The sequence below is a fragment of the Candoia aspera genome, chromosome 1, assembly GCF_035149785.1.
Source record: "Candoia aspera isolate rCanAsp1 chromosome 1, rCanAsp1.hap2, whole genome shotgun sequence".
Lineage (NCBI taxonomy): Eukaryota > Metazoa > Chordata > Lepidosauria > Squamata > Boidae > Candoia > Candoia aspera.
In genome coordinates, this window is record NC_086153.1 from 237949307 (window position 1) to 237963416 (window position 14110).

Consider the following 14110-nt stretch of genomic DNA (forward strand, 5'->3'; position numbering starts at 1 on the left):
TGCCACAATTTGTTATTGTCCACACAGTCAAAGGCTTTAGAATAGTCAATAAAAGAGAAATAGATGTTTTTCTGAAACTCCCTGACTTTTTCCATGATCCAGCGGATATTGGCAATTTGGTCCCTAGTTCCTCTGCCTTTTCTAAGCCCAGCTTGTACATCTGGCAATTCTCGCTCCATGAATTGCTGAAGTCTCCCTTGCAGGATCTTGAGCATTACCTTACTGGCATGTGAAATGAGTGCCACTGTTTGATAGTTTGAACATTCTTTAGTGTTTCCCTTTTTTGATATGGGGATATAAGTTGATTTTTTCCAATCTGATGGCCATTCCTGTGTTTTCCAAATTTGCTGGCATATAGCATGAATTACCTTGACAGCATCATCTTGCAAGATTTTGAACAGTTCAGCTGGGATGCCGTCATCTCCTGCTGCCTTGTTATTAGCAATGCTTCTTAAGGCCCATTCAACCTCGCTCTTCAGGATGTCTGGCTCTAGCTCCCTAACCACACCGTCAAAGCTATCCCCAATATGTTTATCCTTCTTATACAGGTCTTCTGTATATTCTTGCCACCTTTTCTTGATCTCTTCTTCTTCTGTTAGGTTCTTGCCATCTTTGTTTCTGATCATACCCATTTTGGCCTGGAATTTACCTCCAATGTTTCTAATTTTCTGGAAGAGGTCTCTTGTCCTTCCTATTCTATTGTCTTCCACTTCTGCGCATTGCTTGTTTAAAAATAATTCCTTATCTCTTCTGGCTAACCTCTGGAATTTTGCATTTAATTGGGCATATCTCCCCCTATCACTGTTGCCTTTTGCTTTCCTTCTTTCTTGGGCTACTTCTAGTGTCTCAGCAGACAGCCGTTTTGCCTTCTTGGTTTTCTCTTTCTTTGGGATGTATTTTGTTGCTGCTTCCTGAACAATGTTGCGAAGTTCTGTCCGTAGTTCTTCCGGGACCCTACCTACTAAGTCCAGTCCCTTAAATCTGTTCTTCACCTCCACTGCATATTCCTTAGGAATATTAGTGCGCTCATATCTAGCTGATCTGTGGGTCTTCCCTAATCTCTTTAGTCTGATCCTAAATTGTGCAAGAAGAAGTTCGTGATCGGAACTACAGTCAGCTCCAGGTCTTATTTTTACCGACTGTATAGATGTCCACCGCCTTTGGCTGCAAAGGATGTAGTCAATCTGATTTCGGTGTTGTCCATCTGGTGAAGTCCATGTATAAAGCCGTCTCTTAGGTTGTTGGAAGAGCGTGTTTGTTATGCAGAGTGAGTTGTCTTGGCAAAATTCTATCAACCTATGTCCTGCTTCGTTTTGTTCTCCCAGGCCATGCTTACCTGTAATTCCAGGTGTCATTTGACTACCCACCTTAGCATTCCAGTCTCCCGTGATGAAAATAACATCTCTTTTCGGCGTGTTGTCCAGTAGGTGCTGCAGATCCTCATAGAACCGCTCTACTTCAGCTTCTTCAGCATCTGTGGTTGGGGCGTATATTTGGATCACTGTGATGTTAGATGGCTTGCCCTGAATTCGAATTGAGATCATTCTATCGTTTTTTGGATTGTATCCAAGCACTGCTTTAGCCACTTTACTATTAATTATGAAGGCTACTCCATTTCTTCTGTGGTCCTCTTGTCCACAGTAGTAGATCTGGTGGTCATCTGATGTGAAGTGGCCCATTCCAGTCCATTTCAGTTCACTGACACCCAAAATGTCTATCTTGAATCTTGACATCTCACCAATAACCACATCCAATTTGCCCTGGCTCATAGATCTTACATTGCAGGTTCCAATGGTGTGTTGATCCTTAGAACATCAGATTCGCCATTCACCACCAGCACCATCAGCCGCTAGCCGTCCTTTCGGCTTTGAGCTAGCTGCGTCATCACGTCTGGGGCTAGTTGAACTCGTCCTCTGTTCCTCCCCAGTAGCATTTTGACCATCTTCCGACCTGGGAGTCTCATCTTCCGATGGTATACCGACATATCTCTGGTTGTACTGATCCATTTAGTTTTCACAGCAAGAATACTGGGGTGGGTTGCCATTACCTTCCCCAGGGATCGCATTTAATCTGACCTCTCTGTCATGACCTTCCCGTCTTGGGTGGCCCTTCACGGTTTAGCTCATGGCATCATTGAGGTGCTCAAGCTCCAGCACCACGACAAGGTAATGATCCTTTCCTGAAGTTGTATAGCTATACTTTCCTTAATAAATCACAACTGGCTCTATTTATGTAACAGAGCAACTATAAATATAGCTTATGAACTATAGTGGGTATAAACAGACTAAATCAAAGTCAAATATATTACATCATGGTATTGTGTAAACCGGATCAAAATACCTTTTAAAAATCAAAAAGATAAACAGAATGGATAAGTCTAAAATGAATAATAAAAAAGAGAAAGAAACCAACAAAACAGATATTGGATACAAATAGTCTTTGAGAATATTGGACATCGTTTGAGAAAGTTTGCTTTCCATGGTGTACATGCATACTAATTTTGGATTGCTGTTGACTACTGTCAATTTTAAAAAAATACAAAAACATATTTGATTAGCCAGAGGTGAAACTAGAATAAATAGTATATCACATACCATAGTTACCTTTTCAAAGTCTATAGGAAAGACATTTTCTCAGAAATGTCAGAAACAGTTGTTAGACACAGAGAGATAATATTAAATATAACTGTAAAATTCATATTTTATATCAGTTACTAGTAGTGTACAATATAGTTGGACAAAGAATGTATCATCTTCAAGGCAAGCTTGGTAAGAAATGCTCTTGTGAAAATGTTAAGACCACAGAAATCAGTCAAATATCATGATGAACAAATGTACAAGCTGTGAAATTAAAATAATTGAAATTATGTTTGAGAGAATCACACACATGTCTGTATTTGCTTAACTTTGTTTTTCTTTCCTGATCTTACAGGTTCTTATCTCCCTAATCTAAAACAACTAAAACTGAATGGTAGTGTGCTTACATCTGTGAGGTAAGAAATAACTCAGAAAGTAAAGTCAGAAGTACTGTTCAAGCTTCTTAATACTTATAGCATCTCTTTCTAATTCAGAGAAGCTGACTTCACACTTTGTCTTTCGCACATGGGAAAAACTTGATTAATTCTGTTCTTTAAGTGTAGTGATTTAAGGTTTAAATCTTAAACTTCAAACTGTGCAAATTATATTAGATTGTGTACCTGGTTACATGCAGCCTATAAAAGCATAAGAAGACATTATGAAAGCTGGCAGGGTGACCTCTCTCTCAGCCCAACTTGCCTTGCAGGGTTGCTGTTGTGGGGAAAATAGGAGGAGGAAGGAGTATTAGGTATGTTCCCCGCCTTGAGTTGTTTATAAATATAATAAAGGCGGGATAGAAAAGCAAGCAAGCAAGCATAATCCTTGGACAGTAGCAATCAAATTATTCCTTCTGTAGATTTAAGAGATATTAAGAGTGCTTTGTTTTATTTTTTCCTGCAAATAATCTTGCAATGTCCTAAAGCCTACACATAACTTTGGTGAGGTAGAACCCAGCCAGTTCATTATTCCTATCAATGGGTCCAGTAACACATGGGGAGATTAGATTTCTGTACATAAGTGGAGAAAGAATCCTCTTTAGTCAAAATAAACTGTACATTTTGCAGTAATATTCCTAATTTTCTTTCATCTGCAAAATTAGGTTTTCTTCAGAATTTGGAATTTCTGTCAAATATTGCATAGGCAGAAAGCAGCACAATCTAGAGAAGAGAAATAATGAGATGAACTAGGAGTGTGACATTTTCTCGAGCAATAGAAATAAAATTCAAAATGATCTTGCTAGATTAGAGAAGTGGATTCCAAATAGAATGAAATTTAACAGAGGCAGATGAAGAGTTCTTCATTTAGAAATCAGATGTCAAAAGCATAGAAATAGAATTAGGAACATCAGTTTTGTAATAGTACTTGTGAAAAGTATCTTGGAATAGTGGTTGATTTCAAACTGAGTATGAGTCAGCAATATAATGTGCTACAAAAAATGCAAAATATATTTTTAGACTGCATCAACAGAAATACAGCTTCCAAATCATAGGAAGTCAGGCCCCAGTTGAATACTGGGTCCAGTTCTGGGTATCACATTTTAAGAATGATTCAGACAAACTAGTATAGATTCAGAGAATGATCATTGCAGCCGATTTCCTGAAGTAATCAACTTTTAGGTTCCAGTTTTACTACTTTGTGAGTAGTTAGAAAAGTAAAGTCAGCCTCAGGTTGAGCTTGACTCCTGTTGACTGTGGGTTACGTCCATGTTGTTTTCTTGGCAACAATACAGAAATGGTTTTACAGTGCCTTCTTCTGAAATTTCTTTCTACTTAGTTCAGTAGTTTAGTTCTACTACTGCTCTGTAAACTTGTTTAAAAATACTTTCAGGCTACAAAAATAACCACACAAGAAAGCATAATCCTAACTGTCTCTGTCATACACATCTCTGTCCTGTACTTGCTTATTTGGAGGTGAATTTCATTGAGATTATTGCAAGCTTGCATCTGCCCTTTATTGCTAGAAAAGTTGCTCATCTTAACTAATTTCTTGCCACTTTTTTTGTATTAATGCTGGGTGTTAGCAATAATTCTAGTGATATTAATGATACTTTTAAAAAAGCTAATGATATTTTAAAAACTGCGGCAGTTTTTTATTCGGTATAAAAATTGATATGCATAGTCAAGGTACCATGTTAGATTTCAGAGATTTGATACCTGTTCCCAAGAAGATCAGGACCAAGCAAAATCACACTGCAGTTTACTAATTGTTTTAATATACTCAATTTGTACAGCTACTCCCATTATCGATTATGCCTATCAAGCTGAGCTGTCTCCTACTGTCAGATCATTTAGATGTCTGCTCTTCCTAAATTTCCCATATGTAATCTATGCTTGTCTCAAGTGGCTTGATCTGGAAAATACCTCAGCTTGATGAGAATGACCTGCTGCTTTATGATGTGCTCAGTCCTGGGGGCAACATGCCAGGGGAGGAAGTTATCTTCCAAGAGACCCTTCCAATGCATGAAGGGAGCAGAGTTCCAAATATGGAATGTGGGTCAATATGTTTCACCTCTTTTGGGGGAGATGGGCGGTAATTAAATTTGAATAATAAATAATAAATTATCTAATTTGTCACAGTAGTCTCCTGTTGTTTGGATCTGAAGCTATGCCACCATGTTTTTTTCTTTCAATGAATGGGAAGCTTATGCTTTGACATGACATCTGGAATTTTTTTAGATTTGTCCTAATCAAAGTAAGACATTTCCTGGTATCTATCCAATCATTTTTTTGGCTCTAATGGGATTATTTCCAGTCTTTCCAAGCAAGGGATTTATTGAATAATTATTGTTCTTTTCAACATGTCCCTCTGTACCCCATTATGTTGACTTTATCTTTGATTCAAATCATTTCAACTCTGAGAAGGGTATGTGGTATATTACAAAGTGGTCCGTGCAAGGATAGGTTTTGCAGTATATACATATTAGAACATTGTATCCTGGCAAGCTCTCAATGATTGAGCAACAGTTCCTTTCAGAACATAGTTCTAAATATAAGAGAAATCCTCTTGGCACTTCTGAGTCAAAATGCACTTCATTTGTATTTATTTATTTATTTTCTATCCCGCCTTTATTATTTTTATAAATAACTCAAGGCGGTGAACGTACCTAATACTCCTTCCTCCTCCTATTTTCCCCACAACAACAACACTGTGAGGTGAGCTGGGCTGAGAGAGAGTGACTGGCCCAAGGACACCCAGCAGGCTTTCATGCCTAAGGCGGAACTAGAACTCTCAGTCTCCTGGTTTCTAGCCCGTTGCCTTAACCACTAGACCAAACTGACTCTCCTCTGGTATCATCTATGATTGCAGCTTTGTCGTTAGTGGAAGCACTAAATATTAAGCTATATAGAATGTTAACTTATATTAACTTTATATTTTAAAAATACGTTATACAAAATCATGACCAATATCCTTTTAACTGTGCTTTCATTTGAATTAAATTTGAATTGTAAAGAACCCAATTTGATGAGGGGATGATGTAACTATCATAGGATTGTATAACAGAAACTAATAATGTATTATAACAATAAGGTGTTACAGTATGCATTATAATGAATATGTTAAGATGGAATCTCTGAATTGCTTAACCTTCTTTCTCCCAGATTGTTCAATTGAAGGGCTAATGGCTCTTTCATCTTGTAAGATTGAAAGGTTCATTTGCTCTTCATTGGTCACATTTTACACAATTACATCCTTGCCAGTGCTGCTTTATTTCTATATGGATACATATATACAGTTGCATACTTGTCATGATTTGTCAGTGTCTGTGTCTAAGACCAATTGAAACCAGTGCCAATACATATTTCAAACTAAGTAAAACTTTCCCAGTTGAGACATTCCAATTCTTCTTCAACCTTTCTTTTTAGCTCTCCAGATCAGATTTAAAAAAAAAATGATTCTGAGTTTTGTTCCAGCTGACAAAAACTGAAATGAGTTTTCTGTAAGTTTCTTTCTCCGATGTTAAACAATGTATTTTCATTAACCTCTAAATATGAAGCTGCTCCTTTGATAGGTAATGGTGAATCCAAGTGTTTGTTCTCTTAAGGGACCTTGGAACAGCACTGCCTCATCTTCAAGTTCTATGGATGGCTCGCTGTGGGCTTCCAGATTTAGATGGGATCTCTTCCTGTTGCTCTCTGAAGGTAAGACAGTCAAAGATTTAATACATTTTTTTACTTGACTTGTTTACATAGTGCACAGCTCTTATTACTTTGAAGGAAATTAGGTATCAAACTCCTTGTTAATATTTTTTTCTTTAAACGTTATTGTATTTTTTAAAATCTAAATGTAAAGTCTGGTTCATAAAATACTGCCTTGCCCAATGGCATTTCATTTAAAAAGAAGTATCATAACTGTCAGCTGGGAAGTGGAAATAACATCTCCAGTGAAGGCAGTGGCAAACCACTTCCACATTGCTGCTGAGAAAACTACATGGATGTATTTGTGAAATCACAAGGAAGAGCTTGACTTGAAGAGATTTTACCATTATCATCATTTCTCATAATAATAGTAGTAATTATGCTGAAAATTCTGTTGAGAATTCAAAATTATTTTGAAACTAAAACACCATATCACAGAACTTAGAAACTGTTAATTCAGTAGCCAAGTCACAGTAAACTGAAACCGTAAAGAACTGTGGCTTATTCTATGAATCAAAAGTGTTTCAACTTGATCTCACTTTCTAGCAGATGTATTTAAAAATCAGGCAGCTTTATTCATGGTTTGTGAACTAAGAACTCTGGATCAGTTACTAGCAAACCAGAAATAGTTTCATTCTCTTAATAAATTAAAGTCTTAAACCACGGTTGGTCTTCTAAATTTTACAATACTAAGCACAAGCCATAGTTCTTATTTTTGCATAATATTAAAGAAATCACAGGATATTGCAGATTTTATGTTTGTTAGCCATATATGCTAGGAGTAAAAGCAAGTGAAATCAAGCAAAGTAACATGCTGCTTGTCTATGAGGAAGCTAGACTTCCTTTTGCTATTATGGCTTAATTGTTTATGGCTTATTATTTTTATATAATGTATCACATTTCACCTTAATATTGAAAGGGTCCTTCAATTTCCTTTAGGAACTCTACATAGCCTACAACAATATTGGTGATCTAAGTCAGATTAGCCTGCTGGAGCACCTCGAGATTCTAGACCTAGAAGGAAACAACATTGAAGATCTTAGTCAGATTCAATATCTGGGGCTCTGTACTAAGCTGACTACTCTTACAATAGAGGGAAATCTTATTTGCTTGAAGCCAAGGCCACAATCTTCAGAGGTGTGTGCTAATATGTAATATGTGATCTAATATGTATTTTGCTGCTTTATCTTAATGCAATCATAAATTGAGGCTGTGATTTAATGCAGCAGAGTTATCTGTGTGAATTCTTGCTTTGGAGGAACTGTTTTTCGGCCTGGATGAATAGGTGAGTGGCATACTACAAATGTAATATAGAGGAGAAGACTTGTACTTCAAAGCATTAATCTTGGGAGGCATTTTACTAAGAACTCTGAAGACAGAAGATTCTTCAGTACTAGCATAGTTGCTGGGAATTAATTCCTGAGAAATCAGTTCAGCTTATGGTGACTTTGTATGATTATAGTTTGAGACAGCAAGAAGAAATAAGTATATTAAAAATTACCTCTTTTTGAAACATTTTTTTTCATTTCTACTACTGTAGCTCCTTTGTGTCCTTGCAAATGACTTGTGGAATTACCAAGGGTTTGCAATGCCATGGGGAGACTGCTACACCCGAAACAAAGCAGAATGTATTTTTGCATGCACAGTACATGAGACAATCAAACAGAACAAATTGAAGTATAATAAAAGTATATTTAATAAATAAAACTCTGGTTAGAGTTTTGGTTGGTGGTCCTGTGTTGAGGCTGGGTTGAGGTTATATCTTGCATTCAGTGCAGTCTTCCTGAATCACTTTGCAACTAATTTTTTTTCTGTATTTAATCATTGCTCTTAAAAGCCAGACGGCAGTTGTGGCCAGAATTCTTTTTCATCAATTTCAGTGGGATTGCTAGATGTGCCTGGCCATTGTCATTAATTCTTTCCCAGGGAGAACTACTACTCAATCCAGATGAATAGGCAAGTGGCACATTACAAATGTGATTTAGACAGGATGACTTCTGCTTTAATATCCAGACAGAATTTTAAAATAGATGCTATTTGGGGCTGCTTTTGATGACTATTTAGAAACTTCAGAATTAAGGTGATTTTTTACTTTATTATATTAAACTGTAAAAAATAAAATAGTAAAAGGCAATAGTAAAAACGGTAAACTTCAGCACATCTGTATAAAGCATATAACTGTAGTATTATTTCATTTGCATGCTGGCCCCAATTAAGTGCATGTTATTACCTTACCAGCTCTAAATGGCCTGGGACTAAACTGTATTATAGGCCTCCATCTTCCATGTGAGCCTACTATGCATTCAGATAATACTGTATGAGGCCCAGCATTTGTGTGTGTGTGTGTGTACTTGTGACTTTTGAAGAAATTGCTTATAGATGAAAATTATGTCTGGACAATTGCAATGAAATATGATCTTCCTTTACTGAAACCATTGTGTTTAACTTATACTTACACACATACACACGTATATACAAACACACACACACACAAACATATACATACATTGTTGTTATATTGCTTTCTTCTTTGGGTTTTCTTCTTCTTTTTATTTTTTTTCTGTGTTGTTAAATAAAGCTACTCCCTTCCCCTTTTCATGTTTGAATTCATATGCCAATTCACTATAAAATAAACAATCTGGGTTCCATATTCTGTCTTTCTTATGCATAACAATATTTGGCTCTTTTCAGCCAATTTAATGTCTGACTTACGAGCTTTGTATTTTGGAAAGACTAATAATTGTAATTGTTACTGGATTTTGAGTTGGGTTTTTATCCATTTTTATTGTTAGTTTTCTAAGATACGAAAAGCAATGCTATTTCCTGACCTGGTACCCTCCAGGTATTTGGAATTACAATTTCTGTATAGGATCATAGAGTTGAAAGGTACCTTAGATGTCATCTAGCCCAATGCCTACTCAGTGCATGATCCACCAAAGCATTTCTGACCACTGGCTTGAAACCAGGGGAAGTTTTAGTTGAAACTGTCTGAGAACACTAGATTACAGGAGGCATTTTAGACATTGTGAAATTGAAGGAACCTCAACTATGTCTAGTCCAAGCAACTGCTAATTGAAGAAATCTGCTCTGCATCTTTTAAGATAGGTGTCTACCCAGCTTCTATTTGGAAACTTCCAATGAAAGGGAGTCTATCACCTACTCTTTATATTCCAGTATTTAATCAAGATCCCTCTTTTAATTTGAAATAATTGCTTTATGTCCTATCTGAAACAGAAGTACAGTATACATTGCTTAATTAGCTAGATGTGATTTTTACAAAGAAGAGGGCTTGTTTAGCCCCTTCACTAGATTTGTCACACTTTGGCCATTTTCACATTCACACATTTCACACTTTTTGTATAGTTAGTCCACTCAGAAGGTTAAGTGATAGGTAGAAGTATCTTGATGAATAAATAAAGATCATCTTGCTCACTTTCGGCTTTTGCTAGAAAGTTGAATAGCAGCTGTAGGGACCAGAAACTATCAAAAACTGAGAGAAAGATATATTTGCATATTGCATAAAATATTTTATATTGTCCTTTTAGCTTTGTAGGATGGTGTACAGCTAGTTATGATGAAAAAATATATACAGAAGATTTTTTTAAAAATAATACTGACCTCTGGTTCAGTATGAGTAATAAGGGAGGAAAAATGTGCAGAAGCACTTTCTTCAGTATTCCAAATGCTCACTCTTTGCCTTTATTTTGGCTGAAGCCTAACAGGGGAGTTGGACTCTGTGAGGGGGCCTCTGTTTATCATGCTAGGGGTAAGAGGAGACATATAGATTGTCCTTTATTGCTGAACAAATTTTAATGTAAGAAAATGTTACAAAGGGGCAATTGTAAAAGGAACCTGCCATACTTCAGATCAGGGATGGATGTACTTCAACAGGGATTACCTCTTTTTAAAAAAATTAGAATTCTGAGGACTAGCAAAAGATTTGCTAGGAAGGACAGAAAAGGAGGATGGCCACTATTTACTTAAATTAAGGGTTAAGGCACCTTCAAGTTCATGGTCATCCTTGGAATGGGCTCAGTACCACAGTAACCAGAATAGTCTTTGTACAGACAGTCTGCTACTGGTCATTAGATCTGCTTCATCTGATATTAGGTCAAAATACTGGATAATGATAATAGTCACAGAATGGGCAATTGCATGGCTGTTTTGTTTCTTTGTCAGTAAACAGTGGTGGTGGGTAAAGGCTATCTGCAGAGTCTCAAGATTAATCAGGTCCCTGTAGTGGCTAATTTGGCTTTTTAAAAGATACACATTTTTCTTGTGGTCACTGCCAGACAATTGGGAGGCAGAAACCCAGACCAGTCTGGATGATAAATGACAGAGACATCTGGTAGCAGACACTATCTTATCTAAGTGTGTTAATTGGAAGATATGGCAAATTTAACAGTAATATATTATGTGGTGAAGATGGGAAAAAAGAGGCAGTAGGGCGGTGTAAAAACCTGAAAGGAAAGAAAGATTAGAAAGTTTACATACCTTGCCTGGACAGCTTCACCATATCCCCAAAACAATTTGTTTAATAGTATCTAAATACTGATGATTAAATAGGTGAGTTAAAATTTAATATATTTACATGGTTTGCATGTTTAGTGCATCTGTAACTAAATAGTGCTTGGTTTTGTTTATTATGATCACAAAAAGTGCTAATCTTATAATAAGTTTAAATATTGCTACATTTATCATTTGTTTCCTATAAATGTGATCAAAATAACTGAAGTCATTCTTTTCTCTGGGGCTTTTTTCTAGGACCCAGATTACAATTACAGAGCTGAAGTGAAAAAACTCATCCCTCATTTAAAATGTTTGGATGAAATACCAGCAAATCAAACTGTTATTCCTTCCCCATGCAAAATGAATAAGGACTGGCTTATTGTCAAAGAATCAATCAAAGAAGGAGGTTTAATTGAGGAGGCTTCGGGTTCAGGTGTGCTAAATTATTTTGTAAGACTTTATTTTATTAGCAATAAGATTTTAAACGGAAAGATTTATCTGTACGTACATATAGAAACTGATTATCAGTACCAAGAATGGGAAATTTTATTTATTTATTTGTCACATTTGTATGGCCACCCATCTCACACAAAGTGATTCTGGGCAGTGTACAATAAAAAATATTTGGTTGTATGGAGAAAGGAGTACAGTATAGGTAAAGCTAAATTCGGTAGCAATAGAACTGTGTTTTTAAATATTGAAATGTAAACTATGCCAAAAAAAAACCCCACACCCCAATATGTAGTCCCCTATGGATATTTTGGAATATGGGTACCTCCTGGCCATTCTGTTACCTTATAAGTAGCACAGGGGGAAAAATCCCATTTTATTTTTTTCAGGGAAAAATGCCAAAGTAGTGTTAGACTTGGACCAGACTAGGTTCATGTTGCCATTCAACCGTGAAGCTCACAGGGCATTTTTCAGCCAGTATCTGTTTCTCAGCCTATTGCATCTTACAGAGTTATTGTTGTGTTAGGAGAGATGTCCATATAAGCTATCTTGAACTCTCAGAGAAAAGATGTGCTATAAATGCAATAAATTTGCATAAATTGAGCCGAGTGGCATGTTACTGGACACGGAAGTAAGGATGGTCAGACCATAGACATTAAAAATAATACATTATAACTGTGTGAAATAAAACACAGATAAAAATTCAAATATAACATATTCTTGCGTATAAGCCCATCCACGGATAAGCCAACCCTTCAATTTTTAATCAAAATATGATGAAAAATAAACCCATCTGCAGATAAGCTGACCCTCATTTTTCATGGTATTTTGGTTAAAAATTGAAGGGTCAGCTTATCTGCAGATGGGCTTATCAGTGAGTATATATGGGAAATACAGGTACTTAAAAAAATATTACCATATGTACTCACAGATAAGCCCATCCGCAGATAAGCCAAACCTGATTTTTTTTTTTTTAGTTTAGTTTGCCATCTAAAATTCTTGGCTTATCTGTGAGTATATGTAGTACATTTGCTGTTACAAAAATGTTCAGGGAGTCTTTAAAGAGAAAAAAATCACTGACCTTTCTATGGTATTTTCTAACAAATTAGTTTTCCCCAAATTCAAAGGAGGAATTTTCCCATAGGACTGGGGTAGAACAGATCTGTTTTTTTATAGAATGATTGGTATAGGTAGTCCTTGTTTAGCGACCACAATTGGAACCGGCAACTTGGTCATTAAAAGAAGTGATCATTAAGTGAAACTGCGACTGTGCTTACGATCAGCTTTCCTTTGGTTTACAGACTTGCGAAGGTCGTAAATGCAAGGATTGGTCACAAAGTTACTTCTTCATCACTGTCATAACTGCAAATGGTCGCTAAATGAGGCAGTCGCTAAATGAGGACTACTTGTACGAGCTTACCATGTCTGCTTGTTTTGCCAAGAGCAGCCTCGGCCACCAGTCTCCTCAGGACACTGGTCTTGTGTGCTGTGGTGAGATCTCATCCATTCCCAAACCATGTGGCTTCCCGTTAATCAGATTTCAATAATATTCAACTTTTTTTTCTTCTCCATCTGCTTTCCTGAGATTGAAGATTCTTCAGTCTGAGATTCTTCTTTGAAATCTCCTGGTGATCTCCCACTGGTGCTGCCACCGCCACCTCAGCTGCTTATATTTGATTTTCCGTCATACCAGCCATGACATCTTTTAAATTCAGCTGCTCCTTGGATCTTAGCATCTTGAATCAGCTTCTTCATAGGCTGATTAAGTCTAATAAGAGACCAATGCCCACTCAGTCTATACTTTCTGGGACATCTTCTCATTGGATAAACCATTTTAGATTTTTCAAATTTGCATTTAGGACACAGTGCAAATGGTTTCAGGGGTTATATTCAGTTCACTGCACTATCTGCCCCTCATACTGATTAACACTTGGAACTAACCATAACATTCTTGCCGACTGCCTCATAACAAACACAGAGAACAAAAATCCGTACTAATACATAATAGTCAAATAATTGCTTACCAGGACTGAAATCTCTACTGTCCTTTCAAGTGGAGATGTGGAAATGATGGGAAGATACTGAACTCTTTTACAACAGGCTACTTTTTTCCTCAATATCCCCAAATTCTTTTGTGTACATTTTGCTAATTTGAGGCTGAAGGTTGGGAGCAACAGACTGGACAAGGTCTCAGCATCTCTCAAAATGCCTTCTCATTTCACTACTGTTCAGTCCAAACTTGTTTTAGAAGACGTGGGTCTGTCACCACCATTCTTTCTTGTTCTAGCTTAAGATCATCTTAAGGTGGCTTTTGACCTGTAACATAACAGTTTACTGTATAGCAGTAGCCTCCTTATGAGGACTATTGTAACCTTTTGATTATATTTCTTATGAATCCTGATCTTGTGCTATTCTTTTTGAGGGAAATGTTGTTGTACT

At 36.6% G+C, this 14110-nt stretch overlaps 1 protein-coding gene across 1 annotated transcript in view; it reads left to right on the top strand.

Moving 5' to 3' along the window:
- Nucleotides 1–14110, top strand: part of LRRC56 (leucine rich repeat containing 56) — a 57346-nt gene that overhangs the window by 32148 nt on the left and 11088 nt on the right. The window contains exons 5-8 of the mRNA XM_063289282.1: nucleotides 2932–2992; nucleotides 6619–6715; nucleotides 7652–7849; nucleotides 11477–11654. Of these exons, the coding sequence (XP_063145352.1) occupies nucleotides 2932–2992; nucleotides 6619–6715; nucleotides 7652–7849; nucleotides 11477–11654 (534 nt within the window). The remainder of the gene's footprint in view (nucleotides 1–2931; nucleotides 2993–6618; nucleotides 6716–7651; nucleotides 7850–11476; nucleotides 11655–14110) is intronic.